We start from the raw sequence: 21,038 nt of genomic DNA, 5'->3' as shown, positions 1-21,038 counted from the left end.
AACTGAATTGCCTTATCAACGTTGGCGAACCCTTCAGTAGGTATAGCAAGGTGCCGCTGTCTGGGGTCAGTTGCTAACTCTAAGTAGAGAGTGATTATTAATTAATCAGACTTATCTGTGTGTCAGTAACCAAACCCAGTCAACTTCTTTCAAATTTATTCTGGCTGTTGGATGCCTCCGTGAGGCCTCTGTTGGCATTCAGTTTTCCCAGAACACCAAACAAATAGCCGTTGTGGGGGTTTCCTGGCACGGAGACCTCCCTGCTCATTGGTATTCTGGTGGTTTCTTGCTCACACATGAGCACTTGTCTCCCGGGCTCAAGGCCGGCTCCCCTGTATGGGCTGCTGGGTTACATCGGGGAGGCCTGCTTCCTGGGGGGGCCCTTGCAAGATTGGTCTTTCTGGGGGGGAGGGTGGGCAGGATGGGTTGGCCCCCTTACGTCCCCATGCCAGAGTTTCTGTCAGCAGCCTGGCAGTGGACACGTGAAGGGTTACCAACGACTTTGTCTTCACTGATTTGCTTGGGAGCTCGGCGGCCGGGTTTTGTGGGTGCCATCAAAGGCAGCAACAGAAATGAAAATTCCCTTGGGGATGTGAGTTGCTGTCCTCGCTCTCAAAGCACTTCCACTTCCTCCCTCCAGAAAGGCTTATTTGGAGAGATCAGTATCGATGCCGGAGAGCCCATTTTAGGGAAGGAGGACTCTGCAGTCCGAGAGCAATGCCGTGAAACTGAAAGTGCCCTCTGGAAGGGCCTGTGTGGGCGGTGAGGAGGCTGGCCTTTTCCTTCAAGTGTGAAGGGGGTAACAGGAAGAAGCAGCAGAGAGGAAACTCAGTGCGAGGGGCTTTTACAAACGTTTTATAACCTCCTCAGGTCAACTCTGAGAGGCAGATGGCACCCCCCCCCCCATTTTATAGGGAGAAAAACTGAGGCTCAGAGGAGTTGGGTGGATTGGGGGCAGGAGACGGAGCGATATTAGTGATAATGCCACAGTGGGTCCTGCCAACACCGTTTGGGCCCTGCCACTGTGGTGTGTCCCAGCCAAAGCCAGATGTTCGTGCCCCCAGCCCCACCCCGCAAGCAGCCCTCCCCCCATTGCCCAGGGGTGGGCAGGAGTGAAGTATCATCCTCAGGATGGAGAACTTGTGGTTGTGTGTCCTACCCTGGATCCTAGAGCGCCCCCGTGGGATTAGGTAGCTGTTGGCCACAGTAGTCACTTACTTGAGGACACAGAATGTGTTGGTTTCTCTCCTTCCATTTGTCACATGCCTTCCCCTTGACCAGGGTTTCCTAGGATCACATTCCAAATAAACCATTTGTTCTCTAATCCTGGCCTTGAGAACTGCCTCTGGGGGAACCCACACTAAGTCCAGTGTTACTGATAATAACAGTAAAAACATGATAATGATCGCTGATGTTTTCTGAGCAGTTCTAAGCTGTTCAGATGGATTTTGTCACTAACCACTCACTAACAAACCTATGAGGTGAATAGCATTCCTGTCTCACATGTGAGGGAATGGAGGTTCAGAGATGTTGATTGGCTTGTCTAAGGTCACACAGCTAAAGAGTCACATTTTTTGTTGTTGTTGAAGATTTTATTTATTTGAGAGCGAGAGCGAGAGATTGAGAGAACAAGTTGGGGGAGGGGCAGAGGGAGAAGCAGACTCCCTGCTGAGCAGGGAGTCTGATGGAGGGTTTGACTTCAGGACCGTGGGATCACAACCTGAGCAGAAGGCAGACGCTTAACCGACTGAGCCACCCAGGCACCCTAGGATTCCTCTTCTAGGTTTTCTGACTCTGTGTCCCATGCTCTCCCCAGCTAGCTGCCTGCTTTTATACAAGTTGTCCTTGGTAACACTTGAACTGTCACGGGATGGAATTGTTTCAGGAGATGCTTACCTCTGGGCGTACCCTGCTGCTGTGACTGCTTGGGCCGTGTGTTTGGGGTCTGGCTGTATGTTCTGAGGTCATAAGCTTTAATGGGAGCATGGATAGGATGGGGGAGACAAAACATTACCATGTAATTCATCCTGCTTTGAATTGGACTAAAAGCCAGTTTTTTTTTTTTAATGATAAACTTGGTATTTATTTATTTGAAAGGTTCCGTTTATTTGAGAGAGAGACAGTGCATGTGAGAGAGCATGCTTCATGGGTGGGGGGAGGGTTGGGGAGGGGCAGAGGGAGCAGCAGCAGGAGAGGGAGAAGCATACTCCCCGCTGAGCAGGAGATGCGGGGACCCTGAGATCATGACTTGAGCCAAAAGCAGACGCTTAACGAACTGAGGCACCCAGGTGCCCAGATAAACATGGTTCTGAAGACCTTTTCCAATAAAACAACCCCCAAATTTATAGCTTGAGCCCTGAAGTGTCTCTAGATAACCTGACTCCGATAGCCAACTACATGACATTTACACTTGTGTGTCTAACAAGCATCTCACATCCAACTTGGCCGGCAGCGAGCTCCTGATTTTCTAAACCTCTCTCAGCCTTCCCAGCTTCAGCTGATGGAAGCCCCACAGTTGCAGTTTCCCAGGCCAGATCCCTTGAGTCTTTCTTGACTCCTCTCCTTCTCTCGTACCCAGCGTCTAATCCATCCACAAGTGCACCCTGCTGTCTTCCAAGTATGCCGGCATCCCGTACACTAACTGTACCCACTGCTCCTGCCAAGTGACTTGGCCCTCCTCACAGACGTGGAAGAGTCTTGTCCTGGCTGTTATATTTCTGAAGCGTGAGAAATTGATTTACATTTTTAAAGGGAGTCCAGCCATTTTGAGGAATATCTCTCCTGGAGGAGACTATTAATGGCTTTAACAGTCTGGCGTCTCCTTTCCCCAAAGACCCAAGGATGTAGAAGGTGTGTATCTTCTCACCTGGAAGGAACTTGCTGCCACTCTCTTTCCCGGGGGGGGGGAGGGATAGGGCCATCTCTTGGAGTTGCTCCACATGCCGCCTACTTCTGAAAGGCTTACTTGTGTTCTCTCATCTCTGTTGGGGGTGGGGTGGGTTAGGCGAACTGGGTCTCCAGGTAGGAATGGTGAGGGCAAGGGAGTTAGGGGATGAATGAACGAAGCCAAGATGCAGAATTCTGAGGCAGCACATGGGTTCAGGGAGCCCTGTGAGCGGCTGAGGCTGGTGAGGGGGAGTGAAGTGGTTTTGATGGGAAAAGACACTGGAAATCCTGGCAGGGCGGACTAGCCCAGGGCCCTACTGCTGGGAGACACCAAGGAGTTCTGGGGACAATGGGAAGCCATTGGCAGGTTCCAAGTAGGAGAGTGACATGATTAAATTTGCTTCGTAAAATAATTACTCTCATGGTTGGTAAAATGCTGAGTCAAAGGGCACAGGCCCAGAATCAGGGATAGAAGTGGGGAGAGGCTGGAATAGTTCAGGTTAAGGCTTATAAATTTTGTGCACGCACACACACACATTGTGGTAATTGATAAGGAAAGAATTTGACTTGACTTAGTGACCAAGCAGATGCTGAGGAAAAGGAACAATCTAGGAAACCTTACTAGCCTCCCTTTTAAAAAAAGAGATTTTATTTATTTGACACACACACACACACACACACACACACACACAGCGCATAAGCAGGGGGAGGGGCAGAGGGAGAAGCAGACTCCCTGTCCTATTTGGGGCTCCATCCCAAGACTCTGGGATCATGACCTGAGCGGAAGGCAGATGCTTGGCCGACTGAGCCCCTCTGTGCCCCCGCCCCCAGCATCCTTCACGCCGAATAGGGATGATAACGTGAACCCTTACTCTTGATGGCGTACCCAGCATTATTCACCCTTTCCTTCTGATTGTACGTAGTTTTTTTTTTTTTTTTTAAGATTTTATTTATTTATTTGACAGACGGAGATCACAAGCAGGCAGAGGCAGGCAGAGAGAGAGGAGGAAGCAGGCTCCCTGCTGAGCAGAGAGCCCGATGTGGGGTTCGATCCCAGGACTCTGAGATCATGACCTGAGCCGAAGGCAGCGGCTTAACCCACTGAGCCACCGTGGCGCCCCTGTACGTAGTTATTTATTCTCTTTCCCTAAGAGTGGCTCTCACGCCTAACAACGCCAACCCCACCCCTTCCCCCAATCTTATCCAATCAGAGATAATCCCTCTTTCCCACTCATGGTGATTGGCTGAGGCCTGGGTTCTTGAACCAAGTAGCTCCTGCGGTTCCTTGGGCACAGCAACTGGTGAATACGTGGCCATGGGACCATATCTGGGCCAATGAGGAGACGAAGGGGAAAGCGGGTTTTCCCTCCCCTCTGGATGTCAGATTCACTGTGGGTTTCGGAAGTGACCAGTGGCCCTGGCCGCTGAGGCTTTTGCTTAAGATGCCCCAGGGCATCCTAAGAATTTCAGAATTTCAGACCATTTGCTTCTGCTCTTGTTTCTCAGCGCTTCTTTGTTTATACGTTTTTTGTTTTGACACTGTGTTTTCACCTGAAGGTGGAGAACCGATCTTCACATAGACACACACTGTTGTGTATTTTTTTTTTTTAAAGATTTATTTATTTATTTATTTGACAGAGAGAGAGAGAGATCACAAGTAGGCAGAGAGGCAGGCAGAGAGAGAGAGGAGGAAGCAGGCTCCCCGCTGAGCAGAGAGCCCGATGCGGGACTCGATCCCAGGACTCCGAGATCATGACCTGAGCCGAAGGCAGCGGCTTAACCCACTGAGCCACCCAGGCGCCCTGTTGTGTAGTTTTTTATTGGGAAAAAAAGGAAGCGAAACACACACGTACGATCCTTCCATAATTCTGTCCCTTTATCTGAATTATGCTGAACAAGCGGTGAAAGTCTCTATCTTCCTTAGCCCACGGGCTTTTCCATTTCCGCCAGACAGGGCTAATTATTATTTCCTGTTTGTTGTGTGTCCTTTCTTTTTCCCGTGGGTGTGCAAACACATCCAACATACACACACGCGTGCTTTTTAGCAATGGTTCGATCATGTCATACACTGGGGTTTCCAAACTTAAGATGCTTCGCTTCACAGAGAGGGGTGCTCAGAGGAATGATTCTCTGGGTGTCTTCAGCATGCCTTTGCCTCAGTGTTCCTTCGTCTTTATATATGTGATGGCAACCAACTTCGCCATGTGCTTTGAGTGTATTCCTGTATTTGGCACTGGTTAAGTGTCCTTTAGCTCTTAGCCCGGACAATATAGTATCTGGGTTTGAACAACTAGGAAGCTGCCCCTAGATTCTCTTGGCCAGTATGAAAACCTGGGTGAGGGGTAAAAATGGGGAAGAAGTTAGTAAAAAAAAAAAAAAAAAAAATCAGAGAAATATTTAAGTCATACAATCCCCGTTTCAGGTTTTGGAATGGAATGCCAAGTACAGAATGTTAAATGGGACATTTTCAGAGCTTAGGAGAAGTTTGATATATGGTATGTAATTAAGAGGCTGAGGAGAGTGCCATTTTTTTATATCCTCTACTTGTCACTTGCGCAGGTTTGACTTCAAATATGATTTTTGAGGTTACAAGGGTAATTAATTGTACCGTCTCTTCCAGGAAGTATCATTCACCTGAGTAACATCCTCTAAATTGACAGACCCAGAGAAGGAGTGGGTAAAGGGAAATAAAAGACACTACGAATTTATTCACTTAACAAATATTTACTAGGTGTCTACTATGTGCCGTGGGCCTTGCTGCTTAGATTGGGGGATGCAGTCGGGATTGCAGGGCATTGAGGGGAACTTGCCTAGTCTAGCCAAGGACAGGGAAGACAAGAAGTGCAAGCTAAGCTCCACCAGGAGATCTGTTGGTCCCAGATCGGGACAAGATGCATGGCTCGGCTGTCTGACTTGAATGGGATTAATTCCTATGTTTTATTTTTCTTGTCCAGCTATAGATATTTTAAGATAAGCAAGACAGGCCCATTTAAGAAAACAAAGAGAAGAAAGGATAGGAGCAGAAACAGTGTCTCTGTGATCCTACTCTGTAGAACCAGCTACTTTAGTATTCTGGTAAATGTAAAAAAAAAAAAAAAAAAAAAGGAAAAAAAATTTTGTTTGGCTTAGTTTTAAAATGTAAATTTATTTAGTTGGTCTTTGAGGCCACGGTTCAACTTGAACATGAGAGACAGGCTTTTCCTGAGCAGTTCTCTTATTTGGCAAAACCATTGTCTCCCTGATGAGGAATGAATGCAGAATGAAATCTTTAAAGCTTCCTCAGGATGTCACTGTAAAAGGAAGCATCAAGTCATTCCTATTGCTGTTGACTCCCAGATGTGGTGGCTCCAGGCGGGTTTGCAGAGGTTTGCAGAGGTTGTCTTGCTACATGGTTGTCTTGCTACAAGAGGTGGACTCTTGGACTCCCTAGACTTCTAGTTTCTTGATTTCTTAGCTTTGATGCATCTATGGGTTGAATGGGGGTGTATCTTTAAGTAAACAGCAAAAGCAGGAGTACGTGTGTGCGGCTTGTTCATACAGATCTGGAATCTTGAGTTTCTGGATTTGGTTGCCAGTTTTCAGAGTTACTAAAGCTCTCCGAGACTCAGTTTTCTCATTGGCAGTTGGCCTTCTTGAAATTCTTTATTAGCTTTCCTTCTTAGAAGCTTTCTGTTCCTGTGCCTGGAGGCTATACCATTTTTTTTTTTTTTTTTTTGAGGCTATACCATCTTTTACGCCATTGAAGCACCAAGGCTAGAGACATATTCTTGAATATTTAGGTGGAGAATCCTCAGGGCATCTCAAGCCAACTCTGACCTGTCCATTCCCTTCTCACACATAAACATGGGGGCAGACCACCCACCCTTCATCTCTAGGAAGACTGAACATTTCACTATATGTGTGCTGTAGTTATTTTCTTCCGGAGTTCCTTCTCTCTCTGGGGTTGAGTGAGTTTCAGGCCTTGGAAGACCCTTGGCGGGGAGGGTACGGTCATGACAGCAGTTGCAATTATGGTTTCTGGGAAGAGAGCAATGGTAACTCCCCAAATAGGGGGCTCCAGGAAATGTGGAAGAACATTGGTGGGGTATGTAGACCTCAATCGTTTACGAGACATTTTCGTGTTGTTTGGAGATCCATTTGAGAGTTTCCATGCTTGTGTGTTCTAGGGGGTGCCTTAGTTTATGCAAATAAATGAACACAGGGGAGGATGGGTTTTAGGGTGTGACCCCATGGAGGGCAACACTCCTTGACTCTAGCCAGCTATTGCCATGAAGCATCTTGAGCTCAGTCTTGCCCATGTTTTTCATTTTTAAGAGAATATCTAAATATCCAACGTTTTTGCAGAATCTCCTGATGCTGAACATTGGGCACTTAAAAAAAAAAAAAAAGGATATTTGATTCTGTGGATCCAATAGAACCTAAGTGTGGGTCACTAATAGGATTAGAATTATCCTGAAATTCCCTTCTTAGTTTTTGCACTTGGGGATTCTGTATTTCCCCCCACATCTGCTCCTCCCAGCCCATGTCCAGGGTGTTCACACATTCCTTCCCTGAACCCTTCACAGTTCTCTTTCTTTGAATGAGCCCATTGCTGTCATTGAACTTCTACAAATGTAAGACTAGGAGACCCCAGTGCTGTGCAGCTCATCTCATGAAGTGTGGTCCTGCAAAGCAAAATGCAAAGCACTACATGAGGGTTGTGATTTATGCTGTCGCAGAAAGAACTGCCTAACCACTGGATGCACGTACGGGGCCTTTCACATACATTATCTCCTTAGATCCAGGTGGTGTGACCTCCACTGTACAGACGCTGGCGGAGTTTCATGTGCATCCGGTAAGGGACAGAGCCCAGTTTTCTCATCCATCTCCACCACTCCAGAATAGGGCTGCTTCTCTGGTTCTTGGAGATATTATTTCCTTCTACCCGAGGCCATAACAAATACATCCTTGAAGCATGCCTTGCACATAGTAGGTGCTCTATAATTACCTTTCTAAATAGTAGTGTTTGGCTGGCTTTTCTCCAGTGGGTAGCATTAGCCTAGGGGAAGCGGTTTTTTAGGGCCTATATAATGAGCCTTTATAAACTTGAATTTTCAAGATGAGGCTTATTTTGTTGAAATTCAAAAGAAAGGCAAATATTTACTAATTTTTACTTTATTAAAATGTAATACACAAGGGCATATTTTAGAAATGATAAATCGTTTCCTTCACAAAGGGATCTTGGGGAGAAAGAAATGTAGCACATTTAAAAATTATATACTATTCTATAATTGCACAAATCAAATATGTGTATTATTTGTAATTACACCAGTAATATATGTAATTACATGAGAAAACAATTAAAGCAAAGTGCATTCCAAGGGAACATGAATCAAGTTTTTTTTTTTTCCTCTTCCCCAGTTATTCTGTGGCATTAATTTGTCTTCCAGAAGCAAGAATATCACAAAGACATTTTAAAAACATCCCTGACCTATCTCAGGCACTTTAAAGATTTCTTGAACAGAAGATACTGGGGTTTTGCAGTCTTGGAGGTGAGAGTGAGATGCATCATACTGTTTTACTTCTGCTGGTGGGTTTTTTTTTTTTTTTTTTGGCCTATAAAAATGGTAGCAGAGAGTACATTTTTTAGGCATGCTAATTCTATACCACCACTGCACCCAAGCCTCCAAAGTGGTCCTGCTATGCATAATTTTTCTCCAGGAAAAAACAACCCACATGTTCTATATTTCTTCTGGGGAAAAAAAAAAAAGGCTGATTTGGGGGATAATGAGTAATGGTCCACTGGTCAGAAATGCACATCTTTTAAGAAATTCAGGGGTTATGTGGAACGGAATTTAAGCCTGTCATCTCAGGAGAGATTATTCATTGAACCATTCATTCATCAGACAGTTACAGAGACCTGCTGTGTGTATCAGTTGCTCTGTTGGGTGCTGGGGTTACGGAGATGAGCCAGCCAGTGCCTGTTCCATGGAGGTAGAGCTTGGTTTGCTGGGTGAAAGACGCATACACAAATAGAACCGGGGGGCTCCGAAGAAGAGGGTCCAAAAGGCCTCACAGGGTGGTGAGGGGTTTGGAAGAAATAGACAGAAATGATTGCATTGGATACCCCTCGCCCCGGAGATGGGATGGGGGGGTTGGTGCGAATGCTGTCCAGGCCGGAGTGACAGATGTGTGAGGGCAGTGGGGGGTGGGAACAAGTGTGGCACATTCTCAAACTACGGGTTTCCTGGAGCTGGGAGCCAGGGTCAGTTGTGACGAGTGAGGGTTCCCTATGGAGGCAGACCATACCTCCCATAGCCTGGGGGTGTGATGGCAGAAGGCTGTGTTGGGGAGGCCCCCCGGGAATTTTTATCCCACTTTCTCTGCAACTGCCACAGGCAGAGCTCTTGCTTTGCTCAAGGAGATCTTTTGCACGTTTAAACTCTTGTCTAGGGCTGTGGAGTTACCCACAGAGTCTGGTCCCATGGGAGGGAGATCTGGATGGGACGAACGGTGGCTGTACTTACTGTCAGGGGTGAGGGTACTAGGTTGTGTGGTCCTTTTGCTTTGACCAGTGTCTCCATTCATTTCAAGGCCCCTTGGAGGTCTGTCCACAGACCGAGGTACAGGGATAATGCGTGTCTTGAAGGAGTACTGGGTAGACCGCTAGCAGCCGTGGGATCTGCAGGTGCCTGATGGAGAAGGAGGACTTACAAACATGCAGAGAAACATCATACAGAGTTGCTTTCCTCCCCCTTCCTCTGGTTTTCTACTTTTCATCGCATTCTCCTATATAGACTCGAAATGTTAGCAAACAAGAGCCTGTGGGATGCATTATTGAATCCTACCTCCGTTGGTCAGAGCGTAAATATCACTCAATTCCTTCATGTGTTCGACACATATTTATGTGGTGCCGAGCTCTGTGCATGGGCTTCTGTCTCTGCTGTGGAGAAAGAGTCTTTGGTCTTGTGGGGCAAATGAACTCCTGAGGGATCTCTGAGGAGGGTGTAGAGTGAGGATGACGATGGTGGCTGGCATTTCTTTTCTGATCTTTTCTTTTTTTTTTTAAGATTTTATTTATTTATTTGACAGACAGAGATCGCAAGTAGGCAGAGAGGCAGGCAGAGAGAGACAGAGAGAAGGGAGGAAGCAGGCTCCCTGCTGAGCATAGAGCCCCATACAGGGCTCGATCCTGGGACCCTGGGATCATGACCTGAGCTGAAGGCAGAGGCTTTAACCCACTGAGCCACCCAGGCACCCCTGGCATTTATTTTCTGTTTTGCAACAAGAATTAGCCTCATGTCCATTCTTTGAGGGGGGTATATGTTGTCTTTCATTTCACTGGGGGGTTGGGGAACTGAGGCATGGGGGTGGGTTTCTGGTAAGTGAGAATTCAGGCTCAGGGTAGTTACTGAGCCCCTAGCTGGTGGGCACAGGAGAGGAGGTAGTCAGTTTGATTTGGGGGCCGCCAGAACATGTCTCCAAGCTGGTGCCCCTTCAGTGGCTCCTGAAGGACACATCCAGAGGTATGACACAGGGCTGAATGTGCTCGGCTCGAGTAAAGCTGGGATGAATTATCACTGGTGTTTCTGGCGGAAGGTGAGGGGCAGAGGGATTGGAGTCAGAGCGATGCTGCTGGGCAGCTCTGGGAGGGACTCCCGCACTGGCCAGCCATGCTCTTGTCTTCCCGTTCTGGGATTTCAGATGACCTGTGAACACAGTCTGTTCCTCCTGCCCGCTGAGGGCATGTCTGAAGGCCTGTTTAGAATCACTGTGACGCAGGGTCCCCAAGGCCAGGCCTGGGAGGTCTTGTAGAGGTGTACATACTTTAGGGGGCTACTTTAAGAAAAAAAAAAATAGGACAGTTTAAATTTAAGAATTAGGTACAGGGTCTTGAAAGGGGCATGTGCAAGTGAGGGCCCCGTCGCGTCAGCTTTGTCAGTGTCATGGCCAATTTCACCACCAGACTGTCTTTTCCATTGACATCATGCTTATTTCTGCATCAGGGCAGGAAAATGATGGGCCATGGTTGTGTGTTTGTTTTTGGTCCAGAACTGGAGAGTCTTCACTTTGTCACGACACCCACCAAGTCTGGAGGGTGACCTGCCCAGAATCTCTTTCCAGGGTGCCTCCCGGGATTGGCTAACTGTGGCTCTTCTGGTCCCAGAATCATTCTACACACTCACAGATGATCTCCTTGCACATCTAGTTTTTCCATTGAGGAGGTACTAGAGATGGTTGATATTCAGGACATAATTCCCAGAGTGTTCCTGCCTTGCTAAATTTCAGTTTGTATGTCTTTCGTCAAATATTTGGCTTAGCCGGGGCTGGTTGGCATATTGTGTTAGCTCAAAGTGATTTATTGTCTCAGTGTCGTCCATTCACTACAGAGAGGTAATATTTAGTGTGTCAGTGGGGATTATGTTGTAATCTCAAGAAAAATATAGGAAGTTGGGGAGAGAAAAAAAATTCAGGGAGAAGAACCAAGTGGTTATTAAAATAGGCTTTTCTAATATATGTTCATTCGTTGAGAGTTACATCCACAACTTCATTTCTCATCAAAAAGTCTCAAAGAGCCAATTTCCAGTAGTTCTTATCCCTCCTTGCAGCTGAATATTTGGGGATATTTTAAAGTGATATCATAAAATAGATGGAAAATGAAGTCCTATAAATGATCTTTAATCAACAGGCTCTGTTCCTTTATGAAATAGAAAACAGTGAACAAAAGACTATGATTTTAATTCAAGGAATGAGAGCTATTTATTTTAAGTATTTCTGCAGAATGGCAGAAGTAATTTATTCAGTTATAATTAGACACATTGTAAAATGGACGATTGTGAAGACAGTGATTCTTGCTGGCTTCTTTGAGTTGGGGAAGGCGTTTCTGTATGATTCTCTGCTATCTGGCCACAGATCCTGGTGCCAGAAATTAATCTGTGAACAAGGGCGGAACTAGAGAAAAATGGAAGCTGAAACTGTTCACGTTCCTTTTTCATCCTGAAAATGGGTTTTCCTTCTTTCTGTCTTGATAAGAAACTCCTGCAGCAAGTACTTAAATTGCGGAAATACCTGGGTGTGAAGTGAGGTAACCTGGTTTAGCAGTAGGTAATGGAAAAAGAATTTGAAGTATTCAATCAAGGGGGAAATTACATGTACATTTATAGTGAACTGTGGCAACTTAAAAAAAAAACTGATGTTATTTGGGGCTGCATTAATAGAAGTATAGGAAACAGACCATTGGAGGTGACTGACAGATGGAAATTCTTGTTTTCTTTCAACAAGTGTTTATAGAGGGCTTCTGATGTGTCAGGGCTAGGGAGACATTGGTGAGCAACACAGATATGTCTCCTGGGAGGTCAGAGACTTTGGAAGGAGGTAGATAAATGGACAGATAATTATGAAACAGGAAGAAAATGGAGGGGAAATCCAGCATTGCATGTAGAAGCAGGGGGCTAGGGATAAGGCAGAGGAAATAGTCTTTGCATTGGCTCAGAGGTGAACCAGCATGGCGCTTTGGGGGACAAAATGCTAAATGTGGTTGGAGCATAGGGTCGGACGGTGCTATAGAGTAAGGGGTGAAGCCAGAGAGGTGACCAGGCAGCTCTTACAGAGAAATATAGACCATGGGGGTGAGTTATGGCTGTATCCTCATGGTAGTGGGAGCCATTCATGAGTCCTAGGCAGTGACATGCTGTGATCAGCTTTGCCTTTTAAGGCATCACTTTCACTTCCAGGCCAGTAAAAGGGGTGAAGACAAGGTGTCAGACAGGAGATGAGTGATGCAACATCTTTGAGAGATAGTGGTGGCCTCGACTATGGTCATGGCAGTGAGGATGGAGGGTATTGGGTGGATGGACCAGAGAACCAGTTAGGAAGGAGAATCAACAGGCAGGTGATTAACTGGATATTTGAGGAGAGAAAGTCAAAGTTGATGCCCAGCTGGGAAAGAGTTAGGATCCATCATCCCATGCAGAGTGTTTGGTTTTGTGGGGACAAGATCACAAGGTCAGATACATGTGCATGCAGAGGACGAGTGCCCGTGGGGTTCTGCAGTGGGAGTATCCAGTAAACAGTGGAGTTTTTGAGTCTGGAGTTTGGAGAGAAGCTGGAATTTTAGATCTTGGAGCCATTGGTGCACAGATGGTCACTGACTCCTGGGAGTGATGGATACCTATGCAGTGGGAAGAGCCAAGGGTTTAATACCAGTGTTGGTTGCATGGAAGGTATGGTACGCCATCTTGGATCCTTGCTCTGTGTCGCTCTGGATGGCAGAACCAGAGTCCAAAAGTTCCAGTAGGCAGTTGATCTCTTGGCAGTAGGTGGAACTTTTCTCATGGATACAAATGCCCAGAAATTTGTGGGCTCCTTGAAAGGTGGTGAATTTTCTGTTACCCGATGTATTCATGGAGAGCCCCAGGATCATTTGCCTGGGATCGTATGGAAGGCATTCAAGCATTAGATGGGGTGGTTGCCAAGGTGATTTCTAGATATCACCCTGGTCTAATTGCTACAATTAGTGAAATTGCCCTTATGGATTGAGCTGCCTATGTCATGATTCATATGTTCAGTTTGGTGTCTATGTGCCTCCTTCTATGACATTTCTTTCCAAGTCTGCATGGATTCCATGTCTTCACATCTGCCATTCTCTTTCCTGGAACCGCAGTTGGGGCCCTACACTGAGCCCGACACCTGAACAAACTCAGCTCATTTTCTTGCATCCTTTTTATTAAGTGGCTAGATGCTGCTGGGAAAATTTCTCAAACCTTAAAAATGTGGTCTCCATAAATGTATGGTACCCAGCTTCATCTGGCCTGCATATTGGCTCTTTAACTATTCCCTGGGCCTGGTCAACATTTCCCCAGTCTCCTGCACACTGCCACATCTGTTTCCATGTCTGATGGGGTCTCTCCTCACAGAAAACATCAGGCAGCAGATGCAAGTCCTCTCTCTCTTCTGCTGCTGGCTGGGTGGACTGCTGGCCCCTGAAACCTAGAGCAAGATGCCCTCCCTGTTCTACAAGGCTTCCTTCCTGGCCCTGAGAACTGGGATTTCAGAAGTCTTTCCACCATTCCCAAACTGATAGGACCAGCTCACTGTGACTAAGTGTTTAGAACAAACAGTGTTTGTTGTTTTCTTTCCGAGAGCCTGAAATTTTGGAATGTACTGGGCAGGGGTGCCTGCATGAACAGCCCCCAGAAAAAACCCCGGGCACTGAGTCTCTAATGAACCCCCCTCTTAGACAACAACTTTATACATGTTGTCACAACTCATCGTTGGAGGAATTAAGTGCCTCTTGTGTGACTCCGCTGGGAGAGGACTCTGGGGACCTCGCACGTGGTTTCCTCCAGACTTCACCCCATGTGTCTTTTCTTTTTACCGACTTGCTCCATCACAGCTGTGGGTGGGACTCTATGCTGAGTCCTGTGTGTCCCTCAGCAAACCACTGAACCTAGGGTTGGTCTTGGGGACCCCCAAGACACCTTCCCATTGGCATGTATATATGTTCACGTAATTCATTTTAGCAAATGAAGAAGCACAGACCCCAGGTTTTCTCCCAGCCTTTGTCCCACTGTATTCAGTGCTATTGACCATTTGGTCTTCCTCCACTGACTTGTTTGGCGGTGGGGTTCTGGTAATGGCTTTCCAGCCTTCTCTGTGGGCTTGTTCTCTTGGTTGGAGTTGACTGGGGCTCTGACCTGTAGGTGGTTCTTGCTGGGCTGAGATGGGGAGATTGCATGGGGAATCTTTGCAAGCCGAAGTGCCCAGTTCCTGCCTTGGGCAGCAGAGCAGAATGTCTGGGGGAGAGAACCCTGCATACAGCTTCCCAAGGAGTCTGGATCAGATTTTGCCTTCATTGGAGAGTTGTCACCCTATGTGATAACAGCCACACCCATTCCATTTATGTGACAGGACCCCCCTAATCAGTATCTGTGGTCAGAACTCCTCTTCTAAGATTGGAACCCAAACCAGAATGGGTCTTGCCTGCTTTTCTCTGTTCCTGTCATTGCTGGCTTAGTTCAGGCTGACATCCCTCGGACCTCACCCACCCCCCACTCCCCATACTCTGACCTCCCTCAGGGGCCATGGTGACCTTTTTCACAAGTGTAACCCCATCACCCCACCCTGCATAAAACTTGCGAGCATCTTGGCGCTCTCACGCCGAGCCTGGCATTTAGTGGGTGCTTGGTGAGTTTTGTTGAATGAATGAGTGAATGCATGAATGTGTAAGTGTTAGATTTTATTCAAGTGCCGAGTTAGCAACCCCGTGAGCCCTTTAGGCAGATAAAGAGCCAGGGCTGAGATTTAGAGCCAGTGAGCTGTTGAATTTATATTAGATCAATTTGCTGAAGACTGTGGAAGAGTCCAAAAGAGGAGGGAGAGGAACCGCAGAAATGGGCAGCACTTGCCTTTGTCTGAGAGCCTTAGGAAGAGAAGATGGAGGGGATTGTTGAAGATAACCCACGGCGAGGGGGAGGGGAGGCTTCTGCTCCCAGCTGGGGCCCCTTGCTTGCTCCCCGAGACCGCCTCCTTACCGGGAGAGGAGGGGAGCTCTTGCTAAGGCACCCCCCACCCTAAAGTGTGATTCTCCCTGGTTTGAATCCAGCTCTGCCGCAGGCAGACTGTGTGCTTCTGGACAAGTTCCCTGTGCCTCAGTTCACTTACTTGTAATGTGCAGCTCCCAGTGCCTATCTCTAGTGGTATTCATGGGAGTCACTGAGGAAGCGTCTGTAAAGCTGGCCCGTGGTGATCAGAAAAGCTCGGTGCCTGGGGCGCCTGGGGGGCTCAGTGGGTTAAGCCACTGCCTTCAGCTCAGGTCATGATCTCAGGGTCCTGGGCTCTCGGCTCGGCAGGGAGCCTGCTTCCTCCTCTCTCTCTGCCTGCCTCTCTGCCTGCTTGTTGTGATCTATCTCTGTCAAATAAATAAATAAATAAATAATCTATTAAAAAAAAAGCTCGGCGCAGTCTTCTCTTGGTGGTGTGGTGGCGGCAGCACCTGTAGCATCGGTGACCGTGATCAGCCCTTAAGGCTCCATCGCATAGACGCTGTTCTGCCACATAGAATCGCTGCTTCCCCAGGCCCTCGTGTGCGGTCCTGCCCCCCGCGGGGACTCCGTGGACGCCACTGAGGGGATATTTGTGGTCCGAATGCTAGCGATTGAATGTAGGTGGATCGAATGGCAGGATCTGCCGTATGGTGGACAGTTAACAAGTCGTAGCAATTGCTCTGGTTATATACCTGGAAACACCAAAGTGGTTGTGGTGGGGAGTGTGTTTCCTTTTCTAGAGAGCAGGCAGCCTGGTTTCTTCAGGCCGGTAACGGAGCGCCCTGTATTCACGTACCTGTCTTTCATCATGGAGGGCTCTTTCCCCAGCAAGGACTCCTGGGGACTCACTCTCCTTTGGTCCAAGGGGCCTTTGGTCCAAGGCGTGGAGGGCACAGAGAACACATAGTTCTGCCCTCTTTAAAATTTTACATCACTGGCTGACCAGGGTGCAGCCCTGTGCCCCAGGGCCACACTTGTTCTGTTTCCCTTGAATGCCAGCTTATAGCCGTGGCCTTCTCTCCAGCCTCCTGCCCACACGGATTGTTTTTATTTGAGTAATCAAGTCCCTTTAGAACTTGGGGCCTAATTCACTGTTTGAAGGTCTTCTCCACGCAGCACTGGGCTCTCCCAGGTGCCTGGGGCCTAGGCACAAAGTTGTTTCATTTGCAGTCTCTCAGCAGTCCTCCTTACGTTGCTTCTGCCTCCCCTGTTGGCCAAGGAAGGAGGGAATGGCGCGTGGCACTGAAGCGTGCCCTTTCTTCTGCACCGTGGTCGCCTTCAGGAAAGCCCCTCCGAGGCCTGCCGCATCTGGATCGAGGCTATCCCGGGTGCTCGTCGTGGGATGACTTGGAGTGGTTCTGTTGACGTTGGAGATCTTTCCAGTGGCTGCTTTCTGTGGATCTTATTTTAGGAAACTATTCTAGGAATGAAGTCAGTGTGAGTGAGAGCAGTTCTAAATTGCAAAGCCTTACATAAATATCATTTAAGTTTGATGAGCTTATAAACAGTGGGTGTGGCCAGTTCTCCCCCTTACCTGCACCTGTGTCTTTGCCTTGTGACCTGAGGGCTCCTTCTGTGGAGAGGTAGTCTCTGTTCCTTCACCCTTGGAATCTGAACTTAGTCCTCTGACTCCTTTTGACCCGTGGGACAGTAGTAAATGTGTCACTACGCCAGGGTTTGAAAAGAACGTGTGCACAACTCGTGCACTGGGGCGTGTTCTCTTCTGCCCCCGGGATCAGCCTCTGTATGGGGAAGCCCATGTTGACCTGGTGGGGGATGACATATTCAGGACCCCGATTCCCCATCGCCTCAGCTAGTAACTAACCCACCCTAGAAGCAGAGCTCCTGAGCAGCTGCTAGTCACTCACTAGCTGAGATCGTTAGAAGAACCACCGACCTCAGCCTAGGTCAATGTTCTGACCCATAGTATCATGAGAGGTAAGTAAATGATGCTTGTTCAAAGCACTAAGTTTTAGGGGTTGTCTTTTTTTTTTTTTTTTTTTTTTGAGATTTTATTTATTTATTTGAGAGAGAGAGAAAGAGCACAAGCAGGGGGAGCAATCGGATGCGGGACTTGATCCCAGGACTCCAGGATCATGACCTGAACCGAAGACAGACGCTTAACCATTTGAGCCACTCAGGCACCGTAGGGGTTGTCTGTGCACAGGGAAAGCTGACTGATAGAGCTGAATTAATGGCCAGTGATTTTTTAAAGAAAATTATTAACCAAAAGGATTTAAGAAAAAAATTACAGATGGATTTGCTATAGGATTTCTTTCTTTTTTTTTAAGATTTTATTTATTTATTTGACAGACATAGATCACAAGTAGACAGAGAGGCAGGCAGACAGAGAGGAAGGGAAGCAGGCTCTCCACTGAGTAGAGAGCCCCATGTGGGACTCGATCCCAGGACCCTGAGATCATGATCCCAGCCAAAGGCAGAGGGTTAACCCACTGAGCCACCCAGGCGCCCCGCTACAGGATTTCTTAAAAGTTAACTGTGTGTCAGTAGCTGGGGAATATCATGCACTTTATCAGACTAGTATTTGTGCTAAAATTTCCCAGAACACCTGTGGCTTAGAAGTATGAATTTCCCAGTTTGAAGCAAATCTTTGCCCTGGGTGCGAGTCTGAATATATGGCCTCACCAGACACCAGGATTAGTGGTGTCTAAGAATTCATGATCCACGAAGAAATTTAGCCAGAAATGTTATCCTGAGCACAGCTCTGGCAGTTGGGAGTAATTGACTGAAAACTATAAACTGCTTGGATTCTGCATTGTAAAAGATAATTTCACACACGGCGGTTCTGTAAGGGTATTAAGCCTCAAGAAAGTAAACTGGATTAAGAAGACCCAGCGAATATGAAACGCTGAATGGGGGCATTAATATCCCAAAGTGTGGATGAAATTGAGGACCAACAGACCCAAAGGGAAGCAGATGAAATGAAACAGGATGAGTTCCAATGTAGCTTTGATGTTCTACAACCGCAAGGTCTCATCCCGTGGTATGGATAAACGCACATTCCCACCTGGAGAAGATTTGCTGATTCTCGTCCACTCACAAGTAGTTCCACTTCTAGAATTCCACCTGACGCATCACGGTGTGTGTTTGTGTGAGTGTTCACGTGCGGGGAAGGTACGTACTGGATGTTGGTTGCCGCTTTCTTCCTGCTTGTGGAAGACTGGACAGAAAGGCAGGTGTCCATAATCTGGACAGAAAGAGTAAGATGCCTGAGCATTAGCCCGGAGCAGTATCCAAGATGTATCAGTTGAAAAAAGCAAGGCATAGAACTTTGTCTAGGCGCTCATCAGTTCTATAACGAAGGATACACACAACACCCACATTTGTACACACAACACCCACATTTGTATAAACATGGGCTTATGCATAGATTACAGAAGAAGGAAACACAAGAAAGTGCTACTGTGTTCCCAGGGGAGGGAACAGGGTTGCTGCTGGTCCGGGAGGAGGGAGATTTTATTGTTTACGTTTGCTGTACATTTCACTCTATTTCTGGACTACCTTTATAGAAATCTCCCAAACCCCTAAAATGTTGCTTCTGTTCTATGTTAAGCGCTTTAAGTCTTTTGTGTCCTCATCTTGCCAGGAGCCCACCGCACTCTGTGTCCTAGAAAAGGTGGAGGACAAGGAGGAAGCCCCCCTCTGGCAGAGGAGCTGTCAACACCCCCTTTGGCATGTTTTCTGGGTTCTCGCCCTGGCCTGGCTGTTTTCTAACTTGGGTCACCCTGAATTTGCCAGCTTTGGTTTCCTCCTTAGTGAGTGGGCAGAGGAGGAACTTCCAATGCCCTGAGGGGAATGGGGTCAGATACAGCACGTGGCTCCTTGCTGGTTTGGTTCCAGGGCTTCTTGGGTGTCATCTCCTGTCACCACTTGGAAGCAGACAGGTGGCCAGCTGTGGAAGAGATCCTTGTGGTGGGGACAAGCTCCCAGGACAGGGGGTGAGCCCCCATGAGATGGGGAATGGGTTCAGGGGGCAAGGGCAGGCTTTCTGGGGTGGGGAATGAGCCCCACGTGGTAGGGTGAGCTTCACGTGGTGGGAGGGTGCTCCCAGGGGTAGGAGATGTGTCCTATGTGGCAGGGGATGCTCCACGGGGGCAGGGGTATGCCCCATGAGATGGGGAATGAGCCACGTGGGGCAGGAGTTTGCTCCGAGTGGCGGGAATGAGCCCCGCATGGTGGGGGGGGGGTGAGCCCTACGGGGTGGGGAAGGGGTCCGTGGAGCAGCGGGGGCGTGTTCCATGGGGTGGGGAAATGGCAGGGCCGAGCTCCACCAAGTGGTGAATGAGCCCCAGTAGCAGAGGTGTGCCCCATGTGGCAGGGATCAGCTCCACCTGGCGGGGATGAGTCAGCCCCACGTGGCGGGGAGGAGCTCCACCTGGCAGGGCGTGCTCCAAAGGGTGGGGGTGAGCCCCGAGTGAGTGAGTGAGTGAGTGGCAGGGGCATACTCTATGGGGTAGAGGATGAGCTCTATGGGGGGGGGGGGAAGGGGCAGGGGCGTGCCGCCATGAGGTGGGGAATGAGCTGCACTTGGCAGGGGTTTGTTCCCATGGCTGCAATAAGCCCCACGTGGTGGGGGCATGCAGTGGGGGCATGCCGCATGGGGTGGTGAATGAGCCCCACGTGTTGGAGGTGAGGCCCATCTGGTGGTGGTGTGCACACCGGCGTGCCAGACGCTGGCTCCCAGCTCATTCAGGGTCCCTGGAAGGAAGGGGCTGGGAGGGCCTCGGGGGAGCACTGTGGGTCCCTGCAAGCCAGCGCGGTGGGATCAAGCAGGACGGAGGATGCACGAGGACAGAGTATGAGTTCCACGGTGGCAGTGGTTCGGGGGTGGCTGGGTTCCCCGGAGTCCATCGCCTCTCCTGCCTGGAGAGAATGCTCCCGACTGTCCCACATTGGCTCTTAACTGGGGTAAGGATTTCTTGGGGGTGGAAAGGGTGTGGGAGTTGGCGACGAACACTGGCTGGCCGCCCCGGAGTCCGGGTAGGTGTCCGCCGTGCTTGCGGGGTGGGAGGGGGCAGGGGTTCATCCAGCCGCATGGGCTTCCCAGAGAACCGAGTCTGTGCCCAGATAGGGGAGCGGATTTCCCGCAGCCACGGAGGGAGGAACCTGGGGGGCCAGTGTGGGGCCTCAGCACGTCTGTTTTGCAGGACGGTGGCCCTGCGTCCACCGGTTGTGACTTGGTCTTGGGTTGGCATAACCGCCCCAGAGCGGGGTTGATGGTAAGGTGGGCTGCCAGGGTGTGTGAGGGTGCCCTGGGGAACAGAGGGTGGTCGAGTCGCTTGGGCACGGAAGGGAAGGAGGGTCCACTGTGATTGAGCTCAAGAGGACACTGTTAGTACCCAAGTCACAGCTCAGCGGGCTTTGTGTCCGGGACAGAGACCCAGGGGTGGTTGGACCGGGCAGCACGTTTCCAGGCTGAGCTCTTACTGGTCTAAATGACCGCAGCAGTCCTCACCTGAGCTCAGTACAAGGGCCCGCTTCCGTCCTCATGGTGGACTTGTGGGGTACAGGCTATTGTCCCCTACAAATGAGGAAACTGAGGCTCAAAGAGACCCACTGACTCCCCCAGCGCCATGTGGCTCCTTTGGGGAAAGGGGGAACTCAAGC

The 21,038-nt window shown here is 48.7% G+C and overlaps 1 protein-coding gene across 16 annotated transcripts in view; it reads left to right on the top strand.

Moving 5' to 3' along the window:
• The window catches only part of PTPRT (protein tyrosine phosphatase receptor type T), a 1,049,177-nt gene that overhangs the window by 26,089 nt on the left and 1,002,050 nt on the right, over positions 1–21,038 (top strand). For 5 of the 16 annotated variants that reach the window (XM_082744647.1, XM_082744646.1, XM_082744645.1 and 2 more), the window contains exon 1: positions 17,132–17,348. The exons of the other annotated variants lie outside the window; for them this stretch is intronic. In XM_082744647.1, coding sequence (XP_082600773.1) covers positions 17,342–17,348 — 7 coding nt within the window. In that variant the 5' untranslated portion in view covers positions 17,132–17,341. Of the gene's footprint in view, positions 1–17,131; positions 17,349–21,038 lie in introns of those variants that run through there. 16 annotated transcript variants of the gene reach the window in all.

Source organism: Mustela nivalis, assembly GCF_964662115.1.
Source record: "Mustela nivalis genome assembly, chromosome: 8".
In the NCBI taxonomy this organism is placed as follows: Eukaryota; Metazoa; Chordata; class Mammalia; order Carnivora; family Mustelidae; genus Mustela; species Mustela nivalis.
This window is presented reverse-complemented; position numbering and strand designations above follow the sequence as displayed.